At 45.2% G+C, this 27,901-nt stretch overlaps 1 protein-coding gene across 7 annotated transcripts in view; it reads left to right on the plus strand.

Annotated features, from left to right (window-relative positions):
* Positions 1-27,901, plus strand: part of EPS15L1 (epidermal growth factor receptor pathway substrate 15 like 1) — a 115,371-nt gene that overhangs the window by 73,760 nt on the left and 13,710 nt on the right. For 5 of the 7 annotated variants that reach the window (XM_061562338.1, XM_061562346.1, XM_061562357.1 and 2 more), the window contains exons 20-23: positions 1,419-1,476; positions 12,276-12,367; positions 18,168-18,339; positions 24,430-24,608. In XM_061562338.1, coding sequence (XP_061418322.1) covers positions 1,419-1,476; positions 12,276-12,367; positions 18,168-18,339; positions 24,430-24,608 — 501 coding nt within the window. The remainder of the gene's footprint in view (positions 1-1,418; positions 1,477-12,275; positions 12,368-18,167; positions 18,340-24,429; positions 24,609-27,901) is intronic. The other 2 variants (XM_061562385.1, XM_061562390.1) reach the window with 1 other exon arrangement.

Genomic DNA, 27,901 nt, shown 5'->3' on the forward strand with positions numbered 1-27,901 from the left:
GTCACTGAACGTAAACGCGTTTAACTAAAGTACGACGTCGGGTGTCCAGCGGTCACATATCCGCTTTGAGCATAACAATGATTTCAAAGTGCGACGCGTCACGGAACATTCGCTCACTTTTCCGCAAGAGAGAGAGAGAGAGAGAACGACTCGGAGCCGCGAGGAAATCGAAGACAAGCGGGAAGGCATCCGTTGCGGCAAGCCGGCGCCAACAATTGTCCGAATTCTGTGGTCCTCTGTGTTAAGATTTTTTCAGCCAATTAATTAGTTTTTTTAGTGGGAGGAAACCGGAGCACCCGGAGAAAACCCACAAGAGCAACGGGGCAGCACTCTATCCCATAAAGAAGGGATAGATGGGGTAGAAGTCAGCATTTTGCCGCACCGCATTCTCCTGGCGTGCCAGGGGGCGTCACCTTGACGTGCACGGGAAGGATGCTTCGTAACATTTGTGAGGTCCCCCAGCCCTCGTCTCCACTGTGGCATGCGCTACCCACCAGTGCCTTTGCGTTCGTTGTATCACAATGGTGCGCACCACCAAATTTACTCGTGAATTTGATTTCATTTGCTCAACCATGTTTGGGTTATCAGGTTCATGGAATAATGTAGCCGATAACCGGTCGTCATCACTGGTTTAACACGTCAGCTTTTGCGACCAATATTATCCATGATAGAGAGTTTTTGGGTTCGGTTGCGTAAATAGAAATGTGGCGTTAAACCCTCCCCGTAAAGAATTGGCGTGTTTTCTTTACGTGACGAACCTTACTAATTGTCTGTGTCGGGTGGTGGCGGGTTTAACGACACATTTATATTTACGCGATCTAACCCAAAAACCATCACTGACTAAAATAATGAATCGGAAATTTCACCTCAAATTGAGACTAAACCCCGTTCTCATCTCAGAGAAAGGTACGCAATTCTGTTCGGAGAGGATTATATGTGCGCATAGATACTACGGGTTTTATAGATACTATGGGTTTTATAGATACTATGGGTTTTATAGATACTGGGCGTTTTATCCAAAATTCTACACGTTGGGCAAAGCCACGAAGCAAACTCACCCCCTTGCTGGCAGACGATGCGTGCCAGTGAAACGTAGCAAAGGTACGAAAGTATTATTAAAGTATTATTACGATGCTCATAGATACTCGATATGTCCATTGAGTACTCAATGGGGAACACACTAACTGAACGATGCTGAGAAAGACACTGGTGCTCAAGACTTAATAGTGGGGGGGGGCGGGATGTAATGCTGTATGTACATTGAACTTGTTTTGCACCGCACCGTGCTAATCGGAGGTGCTGAAGGGTGAGTCACATATCCGAGTGACCGCTTGCTCTCTGGCGCGTGCCTAACGATGCCTTTGTCGTTTCGCCCCCCCTGGCCCACCCCCCCCTACCCATCCACCTCTCACCCATAGGCCGACCCGTTTAAAGCTTCAGACCCGTTCGCTCCGGGGGGAGTTCGACCGAATTCTGGTGAGCCTCGTTCGCCACGTAAGATGCCCTCGTGCAGAGTAGAGCAAAGTCTGCAATGCGGTTCGTATTTAAGCCGAAGTGATGTTTGACGCAGAGACTTGGGGTCAACCCCGAGGGCTGTGTGGGGAGAAGCGACGTTTGTACTTCCGTCACTTATTTAAAAAAAAAAACGAGTTGCCAGTGGACTTGTGGTTGTGTTTCATATACAGGCGTTCATGATGGGTGTTTGAGGTTTTGATTTTAATATATAAAAAATACAACTAATTCACTGCCTTTTATCAATCCACTGCTGAATGAAGAGTTTTCGCTGACATGTCACTGAGGGAAGGGTGGCCCAGGACCATTGTCAGATATCACGTGCCATTGATGTTAGCCACAGGCAGGATTCAAACTCGGGCCTTAGCGCATTGCTGATAAATGCGATGGAGCAACCGTAGGAGTAGGGTTTTTTGTATGCCAATGTGCGCACATCTCAGTAGCAGACTGGCTCAGGCTCATGCAAGAGTGGTTTGGAAAATCCTTGGAATTCCAATATGTAATTTGCTTGACACCTCTGCATTACGATGTCATTATTTGGTCCTCAGGGATATGAACGTCAGCCCTTCCTATCTCCTTTCGTGCAGATCTCTGGTTCTTCAAAAGTTATTCAGAGTTAATCTTACTGTGTAACCTAATCCTTATAACTCTTAATGTAGTTAATTAAGTTTCCCCTTCTAAAAGCATGGGGACAGTGACCAACTTTCCCATGCGGCATATTTAAAATTGTGCATAGCGTAAAACAAGTGCATTTGGTCTGTATTAAGTATAATTAAAAAACCTGAATTAATTTAAAATGCCCCTTTCCATATATTTATTAAGCCATAAAATTTATGCAGCGTTAGGGTTCGCAGTCATGTAGAAATTTTCCAAAGTTTTGCAGTGTGTGTGTGTGGGGTGGGGAGCGGGGCAAATGTAAAATAATTAGTTCTGTGTGTTTTTAATTGTGACTTTCTAATTTTATCTGGGTGTCAGCTCTTTGGACGAATTACATAGTGTGTGCGTGTGTGTACACGTTCATGGAGTATAATCTAAAAAACGAATAAGATTTTATTTTATCTTTCACACTTGCAGAAAGTTGAGCGCTGTGCTGTATCATCTGCGCATGGCTTCTGAGAAATACTCTATAAACCTGCTGACTGGTAACATTAATGTGAAAGGGAATAACTGAAATATTTAGACAAACGAGTTTGTAAATGCATTTAAATCACAGGCCAGTTTTTTTTTATTACGTCTAAAGTATTAGTTCTCAAGTTAGCAGTTTATATCTTAATTCTTTTTTAAACCGACTGTTTTAACGTGCCGCTAATTGCACTACATTTTAGGGTTGTGGTCCTGCGATTTTCTGAGTATCTATTTTTGTAAATGTTTCTTTTTTTAATTAACATAACGACACGATGGAATAAACACATCACCGCGGGAAAACAAATTCACAGTTCTGGGAAAATAGTTATTTCTAAATACAGAGGCAAGCAACATTAACGCTCTCGTCAGAAAACTCGATTCAAACGTCACACTAATTTCATCTCGCAATTTTTTCCCCCAATTAATCTTCGCTAATTATTTTCTGCACGGGCGGCGCATTCCACGTCGCAATGTTTCGTGCCGAAGCGCAGGTGGAATGTCGTCGACCACCACCACCACCCCTCCATTTCTCTCCCCTTCTGCCGACAAAGTCCCCCCACGTCTCTTTGTTAAGAGGATTAAACTGTCAACTATTAAAACTATATTCTTGGTTCTTTCGGTAAAGTCACGTATAAGGGAAACAATACAATAATAAAATCTAAAACATTAATAAAAACATAAAATTAGTCTACGTGACTTTACCGAAACAACCAGAAATATGAATCCCTGCAGTCACAAAAGCTTTAAATCAATATTAAAACTATGTTTTATTTTACGTGGTAAGAAGGCTCACTGAGTGATATATAGCTCATTTTCAGAAGCGACCTGGCCACGAATTATTGCTCAAAAAAGTGGCTCATTGTGTGTACATTTATAGCGGCCACATACTCCGAAACGCACCTTGATTCTAAATGTGGAGGGGAAAACAACCGGAGGACCCATAGGAAAATCCACGCGACCACAGGGAGAACACGCAAACTACAAATGTGCAGGCTTCGTCAGGGTCGGGATCGAACCCACGACCTCCTGTATACTCGGCGAGGTAGTTAACATCTCACCACCGCGACGGACAAATGATTACATCTCCTGCGCTAATTCTGTTGGTGCGGGGCCTACCTGTTGTGAGTAATTATTGCAGTTGCAATAATGCCTGTGCCGGGATTGATCAAGCTGTGTCGTGTGGCAATTCAATTATTGATTTTTCTTACAAATGTTCATACTTTCTAAAGAGGCTCTCAATGTGTAAATAATTACGTTTTTTTCTTTTCCGTTAGAAATGAAAAAAAATGTGCTCATAAATTAACGCACACATGCCTATACACACGCGTAGGCTTGAATGAGCAAAAAATCTGCCTTTTTTTTCAACACATATATCTTAACGTTACATATTTCACATTTTAACAGCTTCGTATAAACAGTTAATTGGGTAACATGGTACAGATGCCGAAATGAAGTGAATTTTGAATATGTTAGAACAAAATAAACGATGGATTTCACTTGCTTGGAGTAAAATAAATCGTTCTTGTGTTAGTAATTTGATTTTCGAAAGAACAATGTTTGTATCTATTAGTTTTGTGTGTACATAAATTATACACACGCTTATGCATGTTTGCATATGCTTATGCATTACGTGTCTTTGTTATTGATATTAACGTACTGTATCTGGAAAAACACCGTGTGTAAGGATAGGTGACATCAGCACAGGAGTCACTATGTAACACGATTTTTGTTCCTGGGTAGTAAGTGTTATTTTCTAATTGCTGATGCCTCAAAAATATCGAAAATGGCGATTATTATTCCCCACAAACTTTGCTTTTGTGACCAGGAAGGAATGACACAAAATCACACGTTTTCTCATTGAAAATAGGTAAATTTCAAAATATCTCAACCGAATGGACCTCTCTCACGAGTAATCTTCATGAGGTTTTTATGTTCAATGGGTGACACTACTGGTCCCCTCACACAAACACACAGACGTAGACGTAAATGATGCTTGCCGTGTGACAGTTATGTATGAAGTTACATAAAAGTTCCTCCTTAAACACGTTTTAAAGAAATAGAGCAAAACTACACGTGACAAACAGTCACTACGGCCATTGCTTTCACTCGGTTTTGTCAGGCATTTAAAAAGATTACCTTGCAATTTTGATCTAATTTACATTTTAAATGTTCTACAGAAAATACACATGCTTCTTTTCAGGATCTGTTTTAATTATAAAAGGTGTTTGTGTTAGTTAATGCTTTGATTCTAATGAGAACAGCTACAAAGGACAGATAGTAACCCTTGAACTCTAACCTTTCGATCCCATTACCGTATGTAGGCTTTATATATATATTTTAACCAGTCAATGATGTGTGGCATTATATTGAAATATACTCGATACATTTCGTGTTGTAGTTTTGGGAAACAGTAAACACAAACGTTGACCTCTCTACTCTTACCCAAGCGAGAGTTGACGCATTCCTGACAAGAGTGGCGTTAAGTGAAAACCGCGTTGAGCGAGAAATTACTTTCTACTGAATCACATTTGCACTGGAAAGTCAGCCTGCAGTCATCCCATGGCGTGACAAAGAACTGAGATGAGGGCTGTTGCCCCCGCGTACTGCATCATCATCATCATCCCATGTGCTAAATCACCGTACCGCTCGGCCGTGCAAGCTCAAGAAAGTACAGTTAAACACGTAGGCTTTCGCGACCAATATTATCCATTAGAGGTTTTTGGGTTAGAGCGCGTGAATATAAATGTGTGTATTACGTAAACAAAACATGACAAGTCGTCACTAGTACAGCACACCGGTGTGTTGGAGAGTAAACTCACAACATTTACAATTGTACAATTGTAAATGTTGTACAATTGGTGTGCTGTACTAGTAACGAATTGGCATGTTTTGTTTAGCTGACAAACATTACTAAATGGCTGTGTTGGGTGGTGGCAGGTTTAACGACATTTATATTTACACGATCTAACCCAAAAAGCTCTATTATGGACTCCAATGCCTGTCTCGATAACTAAATTAAACAAAAACTACTCAACTATTTTTTATTTTACCAGGTAAGGCCCATTGAGCTATACACAGCTTTTTTTCAGAAGCGACCTGGCCACAAATGATAGCTCAATGAAGTGGCTTATCATCGCGTGGAAATTTATAGAAGCCAAATACTCCAAAACACGTGGAGCGAAAAACCGGAGGACCCGGAGAAAAATCCACGTGACCATGGGGAAAACTTGCCAACTCCAAATATACAGGCATAGCATTGGTCGGGAATGAACCCACGACCTCTGGTATACCAGGCGAGGTAAATAACATCTCGCCACCGTTGCAGGCTGGCGCCTCAGTGCCCTCCTCCGCTCTGCGCAAGTGTATCACCCATCACAACCTCCATTTCCTGATTACAATTCGTAGCATTTTGTTGCCTTGCCCATTGAACTTCTTTGGCACCGTATGTTGACAACCGTGCTAATCGGAGGTGCGGCAGGGGGGGGGACAACAAACGAAACACAAAAAGCGTTTCACCATGAAAGGTTTAACATGACGTACCCTCTCCTGGCGTGAAGCGTCGAGCATGCTCCACGTGTGTGCTTGTGCTCAAGGGCCACAAGACTAAAACTCGGATCCTCACAGTAGCACAGACATTACTTCTGCCGCAAACACGTGTCCTTTAACACTAACGTTGACCTCTCTCCTCTTACCCAAGGGGCTTATGTAGTCCATTAAAAGCACAACCTGTTAATGCAATAATTATCCTGATTCCCTCACCCAATGTTACGTGCATTACTACCGGTAATGCAGGTACACAAATTGAGTGTGGACCTGTGGGGGATGGAGAAAGGCATGCTGAGACGCATCCTGCCACTGTGGTCTGGAATCAAACTCAGGTACACTTTGGTTTGTGGTGCAGTGTGCATATACACTTGTGTGATTTTCTTATGGAAGCAGATTTACTGGGTGACTTTCCAGGAATGCCTTTGGTTCGATTCTGGAATCTGGGTGCCACTCCAATGCCAGTGTGGAAGTGGCACCCTTTGGTCCGTGAGCAAGGGAGAGGCCTACGTCCAGACCTCGAGGGTTCCGGTTGTCAACTTTACAACAACAGTGGAATCCGATGGCAAGTTGTTGTGCCATGGACGGCATTGGCCATGATGACCTCTTGACCACGGGGCACCATGGAGCCAAAGTCAGATAGATGTAATCAGACTCGGAATCTTTATTAAGACTGCAGAAGGAATCCGATGAGCTATGAAGCTCGTTTTCACAGATTGGAAGTATGGGTGGAATGTAGTACTGAGCCACACCATGTCTCTGTGTGCTCAGCCAGATTAAATAGGTGGGCACTCATAAACACTTAACCCAACAGTCTATATGGCTATACCTTTGTCCTTTTGTTAAATTAATTGGTGCTCATGAATGAATAACACTTTCTCCTTTGTGCAATGTAGCTAAGTGGATGATCTTTGTTGCGGGTCCATGTATGCATGCTTACATGCTAATGGAACACAATTATGCGGGAGAAATAACTCTTAAGACATTGGCCGTTTCGGCGTTAATGAACGTGTGCTTGCCTATCCGGCTTGCACTCTCTTATGTAATTTGATATTAAACCGAAAGATTTGCCACGCTCACTCGCACAACGAAATGTCAGGATGCGTTTTAATGCAACGGCGTGCTGTGAAATATAAAAAAAAACTTGCCATTTCCAAAACAGAGCCTCATTGGCAGTACACACGTGACCTATGCACATCTCATCTCAACAGCGGTAAAGGTCAATGTTGCGACTGTTGGCGCACTACTGGCCACAGCTGTCATTTCATTAGGGTAATTCAATTCTGATCAGTTTTAAATAAAGTTAAATTATTAAAACCGTGTGTGGAATTATTGATCATTGTGTGCGTGCAGACACACACACACAGGCACACTTTAAATGCATTTAGATGTGTTTATATGTAATAGAAAATGCGCACGTCCATTGGACGTGGCCTGCCTTCCAGCCAGGCAGCCCTGCAGGTGGCCAGGGGGCTAGTCAGTCAGAGGGCCAGGCAGCCATTTTTATTATATATATATTTAATATGCAAATGCGATTTTATTTATACTTGAACATATCGCCAGCAGCAAATTTTTCTCATAATTGGCATTGTTAAAAGGCCGTCCGACCTCCCCAGCTTCACATTCAGTGGCGTGTGTTTAAGGAAAAAACGTTGTGCAAACGTCGCCACGAGGTGCGGCGGCGGGCGATACTAATCTCGGTGCAATTACCGACAATAATATAATGCTCTGTTGTAGAGTGCGTTAATTTAATGATAAACTCCCGTGGGTAATTACGGGCATTTTTGAGGTGGATTCAAAGATAGTTAAGGCTACCGTGGATTCCACTGTCCCCGTGAACATGACTCATTCCAATTTTCAACTACTTTATTAGGCGATAGATTTCCAGACAAGGTAGCTGTATTTTGCCGCTGCCTGAGCGCGGTTGATAATATGAAGAAGAAAAAATCCGAGGGAATCGCTTGAAGATAAAGCAGCCGAACAATTAAATTTATCAGTCACTTCCCGTGCTTGCACTCGCTGCAATGCCTAAAGACCCGTATCTGGAAATCTGTGAGTGGCTGCGTTCATTGCGTCACTCGCCCGCCACCCTGCCGGCCTGTACTACCAGAGCCTCTAAGTCCTCCGCGTTGTAAAGGCGTAAAGAAACAAAAAATACATGCCGTGAACAGTCGCACTTCCGTGATGTGTGCCACCACGCCACCAGTCGTCGTTGGTGGAGTGTTCCTTTCAATACACCGCCTTCGTGCAGCACGCCGTTCGTTAAATAAGCACATGCGCTGTATACTCTTTGGTTCTTTCGTTAAAGTCACGTGGGTAGAAAAATAAAACAAACAAAAATAACATCACGATTATTTTTTCCGCCCGATGACGATCGCTTGTGTTGCGATTTAAATGTCGTGGTATATTATTTATATTTAGTTTTATCTTTCTACCTGCGTGACTTTAACGAAAGAACCAAAGAGTATGGATTCCTGCAGTCACGAAAGCTTCAAATCAAGAAGCACATGTATAACTGCGCATTCATTGCGAAGGTGGGTGGTGTCTATTGGGCTGCGTGCGCCTCGCTTGACAAGGCAGGCCTTGTTTGATATCCTGAAGGTTTTCCACGGATAGCCGGATTAGGGTTTATTACGGCCATAGCATAATAATGTTAAGAAAAGTGTTAAAAATGTCCCGGCTGTAACAGAGCTTGTTTTCAACGACAGATGTTATTTGATGCATTAGAGATGCCGGCAAACGTTCATCCGTGGACAAGGATGCTTGCACTGTCCTATATATATTCGACACTTTGTTCGTGTGACTGCCCTGAGTCTGGAGCACAGAGCCAGGCCCAGATTAAGTTTGATGGGGGGGCCCAAGGCTATCGAAGTTTTGTGCTCCCCCCCCCGACCCCCCCCTGGATATTTAGCTCCTTCCCTTGACTGTTGACTACCACCCATACCCGATGTAGCACGCTCCATTGTAATTTACCTTGGTTATTTAATTTCTAGTGTTTAACCAAAAAAAATTTCACATGAAAATTGTAAATCCTAATCAATGTGAAAATTAAATAAAAAAAATATACATTTTAATCTTGGCACATCACTGTTAGGAGGACACAGTGATGATGTGGCATTAATTACCACATCATCTATAGGATTTATCATAGTGTTACAAGATTAAGTTTCAACCATTAAAAAAATACATTTCTCAGGAGCACTCAAAATCATAGGCCCCGAGCTGCATCTCTTAGAACCCCCACCCACCCAACTCCCCCCTCCCCGCCCCCCGCACGATTCTGGCCCTACAAATAGCTGGATAATATTTGGGCGACTCTTGCAAACATCGTCTCGAGAATACGTTCCAAATGTCCCGGTGAATTTACGGGGCCCTTTCTTGCTTCAACGCTCCGATCGGTCGGGGGTGGTTCTCACCGAGCTTTGTCAAGGGCTTTGCCAAGAAGGGGAGGCCTTAAAAAGCGACCTTTGATTGATTGTTGCGAGCGCAAAAACCGTGGTAGCCTTTCACAACGTGCCGTCAACACACGACTGTGGGCACGGCCTATTGGTTCCGGTTATTAGGTCGAGGGTCGGCAATGCTGTGCGGAAATTGCCGAGCAGATCTTAGCTACCTTGGAGCTACTTTGCATTGGGTTAAAGGTCGAATGGTCACATGACACAGAACCACAGGTGTATTTCTGAACTGTGGTGCTGCATTCAGTGAATTAGACCTCCGTTGGCGGTACTGTTTGTGTAGCTTTCTGTCTCATTTTGCCTTCGATTAAATGTGTAATGGGCGAAAAGTGTGCACTTGTGTGAGTGTGTATTACATTTACAATGGTTAGGGTGGCATAGGTTGAACCTCGAATGAGGGCGGATCAGAGTTCTTTTAGAAAACCGAACCTGATAATGAAAGGCAACAGCGATTTTCCAAAAGACAAGAGTGTTTAATCGGTGCGTGTTCTGTAAGACCTGCTGTGATGGATAGTTCAGAAGCACCCAGGTCGTTGACGAAACACGAAACAAAAACTGAGAAACAGAAAGGAGGAGCATAATGGATGAGAGAACATGCGAAGATTAATGCCATAATGCAAACCGTTAATAAAAGCAAGTGGGCTTGGGCAGGACATGTCACGGCCAGAAGGGATGATGGTTGCCGATGGTAACAAATCGTGACAGCGAAGGAATGCACCGCATCTGAGATGATGACGTCCACCAGGAAAATGTCGCGATGATATTGTCCTGTGTGTCGGCGCGGGCAGGGTGGATTCTAACCCCGAGGCGAGTCTTTGAATCTCTCCATGCCGTTGCCCCACCTCATCTCGCGTCTCTCATCTCCTTCCATGTCCTCTCTCATCCTCTTAGTTTCCATACACTTAACACTGCACCATATACTCAACACTGCACCATAGACTCAACACTGCATCATAAGCTAACACTGCCCATAGACTCAACACTGCCCACAGACTTAAAACTGCCCATCGACTCAACTCTGCCCATTGACTCAATACTGCACCATAGACTCAACACTGCCCATAGACTCAACACTGCCCATAGACTCAACACTGCTCTTGTACATTGAGCAGTCTGCCTCCTTAACCTTCCATTCCTGTCTTAAATCCCCACCTCTCCTCTATTAACCATTCTCTTCCCTCCCCTCGTCCCGCCACTCATTCCCGTCCCTCCCCACGACCATGTTGTGATCCTTAATTACACTTCTATTGTTGTCACTAATTCCTCAATCCTCTTAGCAGGTCCCTGCAAACCACTACGTCATGCGCCTTGAGTGGAGGCGCCCTATGAGTATAAATTATATTTATTGGATAATTCTTCGCGGGATCATGAGAGATATCTGCAGTATGTGGGGTGGGAAGCCTTCGTCCTGCAGTGAACTGATCCACGGCAAACCGTTGTTGATGGTCGCTTGGCTGTGTAAGGTGGCGGTCGTAGGCATGCGAGCGTGGGCTGTTCCATACAGCACGCACGCGTGCGTCCCCCTTTTAATAATGAATCCGATTCTCATTCGCGTGATAAAAAAAATTGCTAAAGCATGTCAGTCGCGTAAGGAGACAAAAAAAACTAAGTACGTATTTTATTTTTACTGTTAAAAAAAAAACGCTCGAGGCATAACCATTAGCAATAATGATGAGTTCATTATTTTGGCCCCTACAGTGAGCACAGAAATATAAAGTACAATATGAACAAGCACTGTACGTGAGCAATGAAGCAGTACCTGCCTGTATGTGGGAGCTCAAGGCATATTTGACAGTGTTTGATTGAAATCGTTTAACAGCCGTAGAAATGCAAAAAAACATGAGTGTGATTTAAATTACCGGCGAAGCGTCGTACTCGAATTATAAATGTTGTGGGTTTACTCTCCAACACATCGGTGTGCTGAACTAGTAACTAATTGGCATGTTTTGTTTACGTGGCAAACCTTACTAATTGGCTGTGTCGGGTGGGGGCTGGTTTAACCACATTTATATTTTTGCGATCTAACCCAAAAAAACCTCTTATGGATAATATTGGTCGCAAAAGCCTACGTTTTAAACAAAAGCATGTCATTTACTGCGTGTGTATGTGCGTGCGGGTATACATCTCGGTCATCTCAGTCAATCGACCCGTGGCACCTGGGTCTGCCCCGTGACCTCCTGCCAGCGGGCGTTTGACATTTCACGTGGCCTCAAGGTGCACATGGCCTGGCACAAGCGTCGTGGTGACGCCACCGCCACTTAGTGGCGAATGGCGGTTGTTGTTGTTGGGTACACATATATATATATCTCTATACACGTGGAGAGTGGTAGTGCAGTGGTTAGCGCACTGTGCTACGAACTCGGGGACCCAAGTTCGAGCCCCGCACATGGCCAACGTCAGTGACGATGATCTGAAATGGTCATTGGCCTCTTCAAGGTTGACTCAGCCTTAAATGAGTACCTGCTACGTTGTGTAAACATCACAACTGGGGAGACAAAGGTGGTCGGACGTGGTGCTGGCTCACCCACCCCCTCGTGTGCCGTGCCGGCGTTCATAGGCGCTGGCTAACAGCACTTGCCTCAAGTTTGTTGAAGTCTGTATGGGGCGTCTTTGTCTTTGTCTTTGCTCGTGTGTGTGCAGCGGGCAGTGCTGACCCGTTCTCATCGCTGGATCCGTTTGGGAGCAGCACGTTTGACAGCCAAGGCTTCGCCGACTTCGGAAATTCATCTCGAGTAAAATCACCACGACATTGCGACATCCAAAACAAACGTTACGATGACGACGATAACGATGCCGACAGTAACAATTGTAAATTCCCATACGGGGCAATGTCATATGTCCGACCGTCGCATATCTGTGGTGACTGACAACTCCTCCCCGCCCAGTGCATCATTTTTGTATTGCGGTGTAACCGGCCATTCACTGTAGATGTTCACAAATCACGCGGTGATGTGTTCTTAATCTTGTCTACATTCTCTTGCTTCTGAATAGCAGTAAAACATTTCGCCATGTTTAAGGGCAGTTTAATATTTTATCTTGCCCAGTAACCGATGTGTGCTTGATGTAACCGTCATTATTTAGAGGTGTGCACACATCCAATCTTTCACATTTTCACCAATGGCTCAGTTGCAAGTGAGTCTGACACGTGGTGTTGCGCTCTGCTTACAAACAGTTATCATCACTTCCGATGAGCACGGTTGGCTACATACGGTGTGAAAAAAGTTCGACATACGTACTTTTCACAAGTGATTTCTTTTTGTTGATCAGTCTCACATCTTAATTTATCTTAATTGAATGAAAAAGGTGAACATTTAACTTGTTTCCAGGTGCATGCTAAATACACATATATATAATTGCATTTATTTTCAAATGTATTGCTGAGAGATTGCGTGCAGTATAATGGCGCTACTGGCGTAGGTTAATTTTAAAGACTGCTATAAAATTCCACCCCATACCCACACTGACTATTCTGGTCAGTGTGGGTTTGTGGATGGGATAGTTCCAGAGCTGGTTCAAAGATCACCCAGGACTCACATTAGCCGCAGCTGACAGTCACACTCGGCTCGCAGGGTTTAAAGTGCTGTGCGCTAACCACTGCACCAGTGTGACACCATTTGATCACCTCATCACTGACGTAGGCCGAAATCCATTCACAGCTGGATTCAAATACAGGAGAACCCCTCTTAACGACCACCCCTTTTAACGACTAATCGGTTCTCCATAGAGCCCAATGTGCAGTGTATAGTAGTGTCGTGTATAGTAGTGTAATGTATCGTGTAGTGTATAATGTAGTGTATAGTAGTGTAATGTATAGTGTAGTATGTAGTAGTGTAGTGAATAGTATTGTAGTGTATAGTAGTGTAGTGTATAGTAGTGTAATGTATAATGTAGTGTATAGTAGTGTAGTGTATCGTGTAGTGTATAGTAGTGTATCGTGTAGTGTATAATGTAGTGTAGTAGTGTAATGTATAGTAGTGTGTAGTGTAGTGTATAGTAGTGTAGTAAATAGTAGTGGTGTATAGTGTAGTGTATAATGTAGCGTATAGTAGTGTAGTGTATAATGTAGTGTAGTGTATAGTGTAGTGTATAATGTAGTGTATAGAGTAGTGTAGTTGCCTCCATAAAACCACATTGAGTTCGCTTACGGACCATTCCCCTGTTAACGAAGGGCTGTTGTAGGTACAGTAAATATAACTTGATGCATTGATTAACCAGGCTTTTAAAAGTATGTGTTTATAATGTTGTTAGTATCTTTAAGTATTCATATAAATTGTTTATAAATATTATAGAGTAGGTTTTTTTGGTTGAAAAAGGGTCACTTTTGATGCTATCGGAACTAATTAAAGCCTTAACGTGTATTTCCTATCCTTGCTTAACGACCAAATCACCAGTTATCATCAGGACACATTTTTTAAATGTAATTCTTATTAGGCCCCACAATGTAAACTTTGGTATCCAACTCTTGCAGTCTGTTTAGGTGCTATGAAGAAGGGCGGTTTCGCAGAGTGTCGCCTGTTCTATATTTTTTACGGTTTAAGGCCCACGGTGTTATTAACAAACATGTGTAGAGTTTTTTTAGTTGTGAATTAAGTTTGTCATTTAATATTGTAAACACTGCTCCTTTAAACAACTCGACGGTAGCTTCTAACTTGGCATCGGAACTCGGGGCTGTCCGCCTTTTAATTAAATATTTCGGTATGATAATATCTTTTTTTTTTAAGGTTATTAAAATTCCAACCTGCCAAGTTCTCCAGGGGAACCTATAGAATTTAATAGGATTTTTGGTGGATTTATTAGGATTTTTGGAAGATTGTGGGGAATAACGTTAGTAAAAATCGATGTTAAACATCTACATTGCTAGAGGGAAGAGTGTGATATTGTTTGAATACATTACCATGCATTATGCAAAGAACCATGCAACTTGGTGACCTCACAGTTTGAGAGCGCAAGGATGTTGATTCACACTGTAGAATGTTTTAAGTGTAAAAGTTTAGTGTTTTTTTTGTAATTGTATTATATCACACATTTGTGAAAGAAAACTTTCAAAAGGGTGCTAAGATTTTCTTTAGTTTAATCACAAAGATGTTGCAAACTTTACACCCAATTTTCTTTTTTTTCGTGTAACTTTTAACTATATTTTTTGAACGTTCGGCAAAAGTTTTTTGCTAGTTTTTTTTCTCTCCAAGTGTTATTTTAACCAGCATGGGAAGTAATTTGGTGTTCATGGGGTGTGAAATATCCTTGCATTTTAGAACCTCCGCTACTTCAGCCTTTTCCATTCACCGGCTTGTTTTTACTTTCGGTGAGTGCAAGGCCAATGCAATGCATTGAGTGTGTCCTGGTGATTATTAGATGCACACTGGGTTTAAACAAAAAAGCAGTACCGTCTTTAAGTCCGGTGTTATGGCCTTCCTGGCCACAGTGGCCGCTTATCCCATACATGTGTTGCCTGATTTGAATAACTGTATCGACACCAACACACAGCCACTTCAAACATTACCGCATTGTCGGGATTGCAAGACACTTTTACCAGCGTCACAATTAAGTAACTTTGTCCTTTACCGCAACCTTGTTTTTCCGTTTTCCAGGGAGGTTGAATATTTTAGAATAGTTTTTTTATTCCTCCAAAGTTTTGGGTGTAGCTTACATTACGAGGGCATCCGGCAAGCCGGAGAATATGACCGTGGGTACGTTCAGCCTATCAGATACTTGTAGTGGGACAATGGTGATGTCTATGTGGCAGGTGTGTACAGGAGGGCCTCTCTTATCATTGAAGAAAGTTTTAGAAAAAGAGTTATGCATCATGTCAGCATCGTGGCTTTATGAAGCAGCAGGTGAATATAGGAGGTGAACGTGTAGCCAATACCGTTTCTGATATAGATATCAGGCTATGTGTTGAACACTTGAGTGTTTTTGTTCCATATACACAGGCACTCCACTTTCACCAACACCCACAACTAAGTAAAACAAAATCTAGCAATTTGATTTGGTCAAATGTCTCAATGTGGGGTCTTCCTGAAACATTGAGTCCTTGAGACTCAGTGATGCTTTTGACAAGATAATTAATTTGCTAAACTTATTTTTTTTACCAGCTATACAGCTCTTTTTCAGAATTTACCTAGCCACAAATGATAGATCAACAAAGTGGCTTATCACGTGGAATTTTATAGCAGCCAAATACTCCAAACGCATGTTTCTAAATGTGGAGGGAAAAACCGGAGGACCCAGAGAAAAATCCACGCGACCACGGGGAGAGGGACATGCAAACTCCAAATATACAACAGGCGTCTGGGTCTGGATTGAACCCACATCCTCCTGTATACCAGTTTACATCTCGCCACTGTGGCGCCCCAATAAAAAGAGGATTCTTTCAAATGTCCTTTAGCTCTGGGATTCTTAAGTTGAAATGGCAGAACCATGTATCAAACATCAGCTGTGAAATATAGATCATACCAATTACCACATCGTAGAGCCCCACCTGTCTCCGCTGGGCTGGTCGTTTCCCCAAAGCGCCGGCTTTCAGCACCCTTAAGGTCACGCCAATCAGCAGAGAGGAAAAGGCAGAAAGTAGAATACTCCCTGGTGCTGGTGATAAGGTGCTTTTGATACGTAGAGATTTTATATATAAAACGAACTTATTCCCACAGCAAACAGGCTTGGAAATGTTTTTAGTAAGGGCAACTGTTGGACTTTGATGTTGACAATGGTATGGGTATTGAATGGGACTCCCATTATAGAGACTGCATTCACTACACTGATGATGTTGAACATGTGTGATGGTGGTAATGGTAATGACGTTGGGCGGTAGTGCAATGGTTAGTACGCTGCATTACGAATACGGTGACCCGAGTTCGATTCCCGCTCATGGCCAACACCAGTGACGATTATCTGAACCGGTCCTAGGCCTCCCCTCAGTCGACTCAGCCTCAAATTGAGTACCTGGTGCGGTGCGTAAAACATCGCCACTAGGGAGACAAAGGCGGCCGGGCGTGGTGCTGGCCACCCACCACCTCATGTGGCGTGCCGGCCTTCATAGGTGCTTCTCGCAAACAGAACTTACTGCAAAAGTATGTTAAGGCTATATGGGGGATCTTTGTCTTTGGTAATGAAGATAATGAGTTGGGCAATTCTGGCTTGACAATTCTCTTATTGTGTGTGCAGTGATTCTGACGACGTTGAGTTCAATCTTTGCCCATGCACATTATTGGCATTTGGTATCTGAGTCTGCTATGAGCCTTTTCTAAGTTAACTCAACCTTACTTTCCTTCTGTCCGTCCAAGGACGGGTGTATTGCAGTAAATCTGAAACTTGCAAGCGAAAAGCAGACCGCGACATGATATTCATTGCATTAATGTGCAATTTGTAAGGGTGCGGTGACATGGACCTTTTTCATTTTGAGGTTATAAACCCTTAATCTTGATTTGAAGCTTTCGTGACTGCAGGAATCCATACTCTTTGGTTCTTTCGGTAAAATCACGGAGGTATAAAAAAAAAAAAATCACCACGTTTCGGGCGCAACACAAGCGTCCGTCTTTCCCACCTGATGATGGACGCTTGTGTTGTGCCCGAAACGTCGTGATTTAGAATCCCTTGTTCATCATGACGTCCTTTTTACTTCGATGTCTCAACAGCGTCACGGAGATCGCGTGACGTGAGGCTTCTGCCTTTGTAGTGAGGGTTGTGAGTTGACACCGAGGAGGGGGGAGGAGGCTCCTTGGCCCCCCATGTGGAGTGACGTCACCCGCTAATTATTATGCATGGAGGGGGGTGTCCATTTGGAGGACGTCACCTGCTCATGAATATTAATGAGGGGGGCTGGTCGATGTGGAGTGACGTCACGAATGTTAAGGATAGACATTGCTGGGTGATTATGTTAGGTATGGTGTTAATCATGGTCATGTAAATGACCATTGTAATATTACAATCTAAAGCTTGTTTTTATCAATACACTTTTGTAAGAAGGCATCTGCTTGCTTTTTGGTTTTGGGAGGTAGTTGACCATACTTCACCACACTGGCTCGTGATGTTTGGTGATTGTCGGTGAAGGGGATGTCCAAGACAGGTTCAGATTTTACTCCCCACTGATGTTAGCCGTGACCTCGATTTAAAATCTCAGGTCACCGGTTTCAGAGTGCAGCGCACTGCACTACCGTTCCACTCTGATGTATATTCATCATCGTTATGTTATAGATTTTTAGATTATTTTGATTATGGAGATTAAGATGCTAATAATAATAATTTATTTAGCACATGTTGGTGATGATGATGGCTGTGCTGATGATGATAACAATGATGATGGTATTAATGATATCACACATGATGGTGATGATGGTATAAGACACACGATGGTTAAGATCATCATTGTTCTGATAATGGTGATGATTATGATCAGATAGACGATGGCAATGATGGTGGATGATGATGACGATTACGACAAGACACACATATGGTGACGACGATGGTCCACGATGATGGTGACGACGACGACGGTGTTGTAATATTGATGAGCCGCTCCCGCTGCGTGCGCTGCAGCCCGGCAGCACGGACCCCTTCTCCGACTCGTCCGGTGGGGCCGCTGCAGGCGACCCGTTTGGCAGCGGCGCTTTCGGTGGTGGTGACGACCCGTTCCGCTCTCGCGAGGCCGTGCCGAATCTGCCCCCCAAGAGGAGCGCGCCACCGCGGCCCAAACCCCCCTCCTCCTCCGGTGAGTCGCCCGCCCCCCCCAACCGCCCCCCCCCCCCCCCCCCCCGTGGCGCTGGACGTAACGGCGTGCGGTGGACTCTACCGCCGCCACAGAGCAGCTAGACGGTAACGCCCCCCGCCCCCCTTTCCGGAACGGCTGCCCGAAGGGCCCCAGCTCGTGTCGTGCCGTGCGCTGTTTGTTTTTGGTGCAATGCCCGGAAATCATGCCGAGACAGCGCGTGGCACGGCCAGATAGCACCATGTCAGAGCTGAAAAGTGCAACCACGGGAAGCCCTTATGCGGTAGTGGTGCTTGATTACGTCCGGTTACGCGCGTGCGCTCCGTCTAAAGCTTTGCGCGTGCCGCGGCAGCCGGCAAGGATGGCTTCAACGCCTCGCTCGCCCGCAACAGTCCAGCATTACCCATCACTTGATAGTCTCTCTGGGCTTGAAAATTGTATAATGAGCTTTGCACCTGAAATGAGCACTTGGGTTATGGCTCACTCCTGGCACCTCGGCGCGGAATTAAATTTACCCCGTGATGCGCTCGTTAATGATCAGCGGAGACGACATTCGGTGAAAAATTGGCTCTTCAGTCTGGTGCAGCTACCGCAGCAAGCGGTTGTCTTCTCACGGCCATTGCGTGCCTGATTGGCAGACGCGATAAGTCGGAGCGTGTCGTGCCAAGGAGGGACCGCAGTTTGTGAGCGAGGGATGCGACGGCGACGATGATGATGATTGAACGGCATTTCATATTAACGGGCTGCATTATAAGCGAGTGAATATACACAACTGTGCCGACGTGTGCACGCCCGCGTGTGCTTTTCGTTCATAGAGGCATTCACAAATGTTTATAAAGGTATTCGTTCAGCATCAGTGAAAAAAAAAAAAACTCCACTAAATTACTCCGTTTAGTCACCCACACCCCCCGTGCCGTTTTATCGTGAGGCGGAGCGTACGCCGCCACTCGCACTCACAATGCTGCGTGCGCATCCCCAATCATCAGGTGATAGGGTGCTAAGTGCCCTCGGAGAATTGCTGAAATAGTGCGGTGGTTGAATTGTAAATAAAAAAGCGGCCGTCTTTTTATTCGTGTAAAAAAAAAAAACTAACTCCTTTTGGGTGATTTTAATGTTATTTTTTGTGCGTATCGAGTAAATTTATTTTCACCACATTTTAATTACCTCAACCATGGGTCTCGCCGTGCGTGTTCGATGTTTTAATTTGAGTGTCACTTGTTTTTTTTCAAAGTTATAATTTGCACAAATTAACAAAGAGTAAACGCCACAAATAAAAAGAAAGCCTGAAAGCGAATGTAAACATCATTATAAAGTGATGACACGTTTTCAAAATGCGTGGGGGCATAAAATAAAAGTAGCGTGCGCGATTAAAATCTCGGCTTGCAAGAGAAGATGATTACATTTTAAATTTAGTATCAAGTAATTTTTTAAATTCATAAGTATTCAAAAGCAGAAGCCGCTCAAGTGGAATAGTTTAAATGACAGGAAATGCCCAGATGATTTATTGACGGCAGGTGGTTTGGCATTTGATTTTCCTTTTAACTATTTTATAAACGTTGTCTCTGATGAGCTACGTACACTGTACGGTTTATTTTATACGACGGTTCAATTGGTGTTCGTACACGGCAGTGAAAAATGGCGCGCATTTATATCTGCTAACGAGGGAGCCCGCATTGGCTCCCTGGATTATTCTCGTTTTTCCATGGTTGCTCCGTGAAAAACCGCGTACCGCTTTGTAGAGGCTTCAATTATGAATCTTCGCATCACGAATTGCTTTTATCCGCAGGCTCATTCTCGATCTCGATCAGTGGCATCGCCGTTTGATTTCTTGAGCATCTTTCCTGCAAAGCGGGCTCCGCTGAGATGAGTCGGTGTGCAGTGGTTCATCGCTGTGTTTTCTCAGATTTCATGTCCGTTTTAGCGTTCATTCTTATGTCTCTCTCAAAGCCACCGCCGACTTCAACCGTGCATCAGAAAGTTAATATTTCCCGAAGGGGGCCGAAATGTTCACGACGAAAAAAAAACGAGGTGTTTTTTTTTTTACTTTTCAGCTATGAACAATTCCCCGAGCGCCACACAGTTAACACTATTTACGCCTCAAATTAGCATTTCTGCATGGAATCATGCCACTTTCACGTCACGTTAATTACTGTGGCCCTGAAAGCGAGCCAGCACATCCTAACATCTGCGCGAATCCGCAGTCGTCTCGTGCGGTTTGATTGAGCCAGCGCACACCACCGATATGCTTCTGTCCTCCCTTCCCGAGCCAGTGCGGCATGCCACAGCCGCCATCCTCATACAACTTTCGTGAACCCTGTAAATATTTTCCTTTCGCGGTCCGTAAATGCTCACGTAAGTACACGCAAGCGTGCGTCCAGATTGCCGGGGCTTTTAAAATTGCGGGTAATTGACAGTTTTACTTGAAGCGTGTGAGTACGTTCATACACCGCCGCTCTTCCCGCACGAGGCTGCTTGCCCGCTAAGCCTAATAAGGTGAAAGCTTGCCGCAATTATGGCCCTAATTTAAAACGCATTATTCCACCAAAGGCCCATTAAGATTCCCACTCTTCTCGGCCTCCCGCAACGTAGAACGCGTTGCTTTAAAGTGCCCCGGCCGATGGACTTTTTTTCCTTAACTCTGAGCGTGTAGCCGCGTGTCACCTCGCAGCCTCGCTTTCCGTGGCCTCGCGAAAACATTAAAAGCGTCGCTTTAGTGCATGAGTGGCGCTCTGCACTAAAGGGCGTCAAAGGAGCAATGCTTTGAACAAACGAAATGTAACAATGTAATTGTACGGCGGCTTTTTAGTAGCTCCTCTTGGGAGGTGGTGCGTGTTTGTGCCGACACACATTTGCAGGTCGGAGGAATTTTAAATGAATCGAAGGTCTGCTTTTAAAATTTCACCTGTGCTTTTGTGTGTGCTTGTTGGAGAGGCACGGCCATTTTTTGCTGCTAGCATTTTTGGATGAGCCCCCTTTTTGCTTAACGTGATCAACCTGCCTGTTGGAAGAGAACCTCCTTCATTTAGCCGCACGTAATTCTTCTGCAGAAAAGCCACGCGCTGCCCTCGCATCAATTCTGTTGGCGTCAAAGATAAGCAGAGATAGGCACCTTTGTAATGTCTGACTTTGCTCGAGAGCAATTCTCCCTTCAACACACTATCAGAGTGGCTAAATTGTGGGCCTCTAATTTACGTACCCTGAGATGTGCAGTCGTCAGTGGATCCTGACTGAAGTATCACAGGGAGTCCAAAAGCTCCTTCAAAGAGGCCTTGTAATCTTCTACACAGTAGGGGGAAGCTTTCCCACAAACTCTGCTGCGAAGATTGTTACTTGACAAACCGATCACGGATATATTTTTATTGACAGAGCTGGAAATGTAGCCAAATCAAGTACAAAACCAAATGTAGTGACACCAGTTATTCTGAGTGCAGTCATCGGTAACAGGGCTGAGACCATAAACTTATGACATTGAGAGTAACCTGATTTTCACCACCTTGTGAAAGACCCAACACAGAGGATCTCTGGGTTTGATTTTCCACCAAGCTCACGGTCCACCCTAAACCACATTCACTGCACAAACCAAAGCAGATGCGGATACCTGATGTACGAATAGAAAATGTAAAACTCTTCAGTGTGCGACTGTGGTCATCCAGAACCGACCGTGCAACATGTAACAACGCAATTCCCCGATCCACAAATACGAAGGAGACATCACAGCGATGCACTCCGCTGCTGCTGACTTGGTTATTTGGCTTGACCACCTGAATGTAAAATTACAGTTTTTGCTTTGCGTCTACATCAGTAGCCGTACGAAACAATACATATTTTCAGCACAGGCCTGGTGTCACCACAGCACTCTCACCTCGGAGTCACCTATAGATTTCAGGTCTTTATGAAGCTGCCTGAAAGACATCACTAGGGCAATGTGCCTCATTCGTGATAACGGAGACACTGGCACATTCTTACTTTGCCAAGGGACATTCATCAGCATTTAAAAGGAGAGGGGGCCCTTGTTGTTGAATATGACCAATTATTATTATGATATCTTCAGCGTTGTGGCATTCAAACGTTTGAGAGGGGGAAGGGAGGCAGTGGTCATGGCCATTTAATAGTCATGCTAATCGGTGCCTTTTAAACTATTGTACCACTGATTAGTTATTTTCATGTTTGAGCATATCAGTGCATCATCGTGTGATTGGCTATCATGTCACCATCACTGTGGTATCGCGTAACTAACTGCAAATGCAGTGCAGCCACTTATTAATGGAATAAGTTATATATAAGAAGACTGCTTTAAATTATGCTGCACCTTAGATGCATGGGCATCTCCCTACATGGCCTCAGCTTTTTCACATCATCAACCACTCTTGATAGACCAGTCTAAGAAATATGCGTGGGTTGAAAAAATATATTTGTGATGGAATTTAACAAAGCTGCCTCTATATGTCTGTAAAAACTTTGCGTTTGTTTGATTTCACGCAATGTAACATCATTCTTCCGTAAATGTGACACCGCGATTCAGAGCACGCGCAAGGCGCCCACTGTTTCTGTTAATTGCTCGACACAAAACGAAAAGTAGAAGATTTACAAAAGTTGACGGGGGTCACGCACAGCACGCTCGCATTGTTTCCCTGCCCGTGTTTTGATGTAAAACTAAATAAGTTGGCGCGTTATATCGCCGCAGCAGCCGTGGCAGCAGCCGCGGCAGCAGCGTTGTTAGTGAGGCAGGTGGGGGTGGAATTTATGAGCGCTTATGTAAGTGCGCGCGCACACAAGTGCGCACGATCGCGCGCTTTGCAGTCTCGATCAAAGCGAGGAAGTTATCTGTCAAATGTTCTTGTCGCTGAGGTTGTTTTGAGATCGGAGACCGATGGTCCTAATGGGCCCTTTCACAATTTTTGCACTGCGAATGCCCCCAAAAATGCCCTTGTAATTGGTTCCATCTGGCAGGTACGGCGATGTGTGTTTTAAACGTGGTGACTCGTGTTCGTTCGGCATGAATGTAGCGCTTGAAACTGCGTGTGCTCATATGTTTAACCGCTGTGCCTTTGTGCGTGGGCTAAATACGAGTGCTATTTGGGTGAAACCGAACAAAAAAAACACATTTAGTGGCTCTTGTTGGTCTTGTCATGCGGTTTAATAACTGTCACTCACGCAGTATTCCTGGACGCTTAGCCGCACAGACATTGAAGCGAAATTCGATGCAATTAGCATTGACCAGAGTCAAGGCACGCATTGACGAGGCTCAACACCACCAATTGGTTTTTCTGTCCATCCCACCCATTCTGTCTTTCTGCACAGTTCTACAATAAACAGGTGCCATTCAGTGGATTAATTAAAGCGAGAACCCCGGCTTAGATTTTTTGCTTTGTGCTGCCGCACAGCTCTCCGCTGCGTTTTCGGGTCGCGTGCCGCCTGTTGTTCCGGCACGATGTTCGATGTTTCGCGACACTTCCTGGGAGCTTCTTCAGGACACGGATCGAAATAAGCTCCCGGCGCGCGGAGCGAGATGACGGGACGTCTTGCCGCTGAACGACACGCGGCGCGATCTGACAACGCCTCGGAGTGCCGCGCGAGAGCCGCCCGCGTGTTCACCAGCTGTTCTTTACTATTCTTGCATATGGCAAATATGTTCAGCTCAGCCTCGACGTCAAGCTCTGCTAGCCACGAGAGGGTTTCAGGAGTCCTCTGTGGACACTTCACTCGATTCGTGAGCACCTGACAGCAAATCTGGAACACGTGGATGAAGGCATCTGTGTGCCAATGCGCGTGCACGTTATTAAGTTGTTTGTTTATCAGTGGTAAGATAGTAGCGACGAGACGTTACCGCACTCGAGGCGCGGCGCAAGCGACGACGGGGAGCGACAGGAAAAGCGAATGGAAATCCCAGCCAGAGTTGGTTTTCACCCAAATCGCATGTCCTCACTCGACAAAGCCAGCGACAAATGCGCACGGTACTAGCAATCGTTGGAGTTGCCAGGTGTTGTTGGAGGTTTTGTTTCGCCCCCCACCCACCCCTACCCCACCCCCCCTCCCGGACCACTGGCTCTACACGACCTGTCGCGTGCTGCGTGCGCTGGACTTGTCTTGCAGGGACGTCCACGCCCACTAAGCGAGCCGAGGCATCAGACGCCTCGCTCCCTTTCCAGCCTTTCGGTGGTGGGACTGATCCATTTCACTCTAGAGGGGGGTTTGAGGAGGAAGGGTGCGGCCGGACCGACCCATTCTCGGCCACGCAGCCAGCGCCAGGCAAAAGCTCTAAGGGGTTCGGCGTAAGTCACGGCCGGCGATGTCTTTGCTCCGACTCTCTCCAGCACCATTTCTTCCCCCCCCCCCCCCCCCCGATGCTTCCTGTCTCCTCTGCTCATCGCCGCACAGTGCCGTTTTGGGAGCGTAATTCGTACGCTCCTTGCTACCGCCCCCATCCCCACGCCACCCCTTACTCTGTGCACTAATCTCATGGAAAAAAAAAAGAAACTAACACGAACGTGATTTTTTGCTCATGAGCCCCTCCCCCCCCCCCACCACCAACCCCCGCATACATTCGCTCCTCGCGCCGCTTACTGCCATGCACATCACGTACGCTCTCGACTGAATTGCATGCGACTCGACTGAAATGCGGACCGTTCCTTATCTTTGCCGGCACGTTTCGTTATAACGGCGGTGGCACTTGAGTGAGTAGTGCGTGCGTGCGTGCAGCATGCGCATTTCAGCGAGACGTCTGCATGGTTCGGGAATGTGCTGCTTGTGCTTCTGTGTAGTTGTTGTGTAGCGTCCGCGAATGTTCGTTTTGTGCCTGTGTGCAACTTTTAAATGCGAAATCATTACCTTAATGCGGATTTGAACGTGGTGTTCTTTTCTTACGTGCGATCAAATTTGAGCGTGAATGTGCGTGCTCTGTGTGGTGTGCAATTGCAGGTGCCTATCGAGTTTTGAGTGTCTCCCTGCCTAATATGTGCTTCGTTTACCATGTGTTTTTCCAGGATTTGAATGTATGCGTTGCTATTGTTGTACGTACTAACCATGCCTCTGTGTTGTGGAGTGTGAATGCATCAGGCCCAATGCAATGTACTGTGTTCTGTAAACCTTTCTGTATGAAAATAATTATCCAACGGCACACAACGCTCCTCATCTAGCTCGAGCCTGACGCCAGGGCGCTGTTTTTTTTTGTCTTCATGGCTAGGTGACTAAAGAGCCTGGTGACTCAGCTATTATGCCGTTCACTGGGTTTGCGTGATTTTGTGCAGTGTGAATTCCACGAACAACCCGGCAATCGTTCCAGAGGCCCACACACTGCTGATGAGACGCAGAAGTTGAAACAAGTCCAGAATTATCCTGCTAGAAAAAAAGCATCTGGAAAACATTGGCCCGCCAGCCGTATAGGTAGATGAACTAAACTGCCATTTAATTTTTCACACAGTGAAACAAATAATTAGTTTTTTTTATTTACTCCTTCATTATTTCCCAAAATCCATCATGACTCTGGACCTACAGGGGTGGCGACGGCACCGGCGATAACCGAGGTTACAAGAGTAGCACATTTTACAGATGTACTTACGGGGGGAGAAGCCTTCATCCAGCAGTGGATAGACAATGGCCGATGGTGACGAATCAAGCGGGACGGAGCGCAATAAAGCATTTTGAATTACGACTTGTTGCTTGCGGGAGGTTAGAGGTCTTTGCGCTGAGCTCTTGTGGCTCATATCCGTCACGAGGCGACACCTCGCTCCTCAACGGACGATCACGCTGATGATGATATCAGTGATGTACGACTCGGTGCTTTGCGAGCGACACGCACTCCGTCTTCCGTCGTCCACCGATCATCTCCGTGCGCGTGTAAATTGGGTGACAAAGCGCGACGCACGCGTGCCATTGATCGGTTGACACGGACGGATGAGCCGCGCCTGGCCGGTGAGGCCTGGAGTCTTCCATCGCTGGTAAACATGCCGCATTAAAAGTGACAGCCGGAGAGCAAGCGTCACAGCGGCACGGCTGCCTTGACGTCCCTCCCTTGGCTCTTGATGAATAAGGACCCGACGCAGCCAAGGGTCAGTGCTTAAGGATTTAAGGAATCAATTAAATGAATGAAAGTCCCTTCATTAGTCAGTCCCACAACTCCTTGTGGCCTATACAAGGGGAATGATATTTACGGGTGCTGTGGTCGGCTTTTGTGCGCTTTCGTGTATATATGCGGCTGACCTATCTCGACCCAAAATTCGCTCGTATGTTTTGAATTCACTCGTGTGCAGCTATGCCGGCGGACGTGGCACAGCATTGTGTGCAGCGTACGTGCTATTCGGCAGGCAGCTGTATCGTGCTGGTTCGCTTTGTGTGCCATGTTTTGGAATGCATCTACTACTATGACCACATAAAGCGAGGGACGCTTGTACGTATGTATTATATTTTTTTATCCGGCTCGTGATAAATCCTTCCGTACAATCACACAAGCTGCGCGCTGTCCGTAAGTTTAAAGGCGCCTGCTATTAATGGCGCGTGCGGACACTCTATTGTTGAACTAAAAAAGTAGTCAGAATTAGCTTGAAATGCAATCAAGTGTTATAACTCGTTAGATGTGTTCGTATAAACATCGCAAGATAGAGCAACGCATTTTCAGATTTAGCGAAAAGTTTTCATATTTTTGACAAGATGGCTTAACGTTGCCCTTTAATTGGGTCCTTGATGACTTTTAATTGATGACACATTTTACTTTATTCGTTTTATTTAATTGAAGCTATTTTTTGCCAACTGTAGGTTTTCTTATTAGGATGTGTTGGCATGTGTTCTGTTTTATTTTTGGATAACGCGTTCCGTGTGGCGTCAGTTGTAGTTCATTGCTGCTTAACAATGTGTGCTGATAATTCCCACTTATTAAGCTTCACCTTGGCATTGACTTCCCTCCTGCATAAGTGGTACAGTCCGGCCTGCCAAATTAACACTTGCCAGATCACTGACAGACATCTCTATTGCGCAACGACAGGGGTAGCTTAAAAAACACGCCGCACTTTTTTCACCCATCTTGCGACTCAAATTTTCCCCATCGGGTTTGCCCCAACTTGTGAAAGGCGATCGGTTTAGATACATTTTCATATTTAGATGTAAAAAAAAAATCTCACGCACACGTTAAATATTTTTTCAGTTCAACTACCCCCGGTGAATTTTTCGAATGCGACCAAGTACAAAAATACAGATGGAAACGTGAACTTTGTAGGGCTTGTGTGCCGAACGAATGGCGGAATGTATTTTTCCACGGCTAGGTGCGAGCGCGCTCCGTTTTCCAGCCACGCGTGTTCGCACACGTGCTCTCCTGTTGTTCTACAATGCCGGGGAAAACGCTTGCGGTTGCAGGCGACGGTGCGACACGACCGTACGCACGAACCATATTCGACCTTGCTGTTCGTTTGTTGGCATTGTGTGACCACTTCCAGTGTTCCACGGTCCACGCATGCATTGCTTAATCCCACATTTGAGGCACGCGTGACCTTGCGAATGTTGCGACCGTCGCAAGGCCAGTTTGCGTTTCAAGCATTTTTTTTTTTACAGGCGGGCATTGTTGAGCTGAGCTCAA

The sequence above is a fragment of the Lethenteron reissneri genome, chromosome 4 (genome assembly GCF_015708825.2).
Source record: "Lethenteron reissneri isolate LAM-NWPU_2019-01 chromosome 4, ASM1570882v1, whole genome shotgun sequence".
NCBI lineage: Eukaryota > Metazoa > Chordata > Hyperoartia > Petromyzontiformes > Petromyzontidae > Lethenteron > Lethenteron reissneri.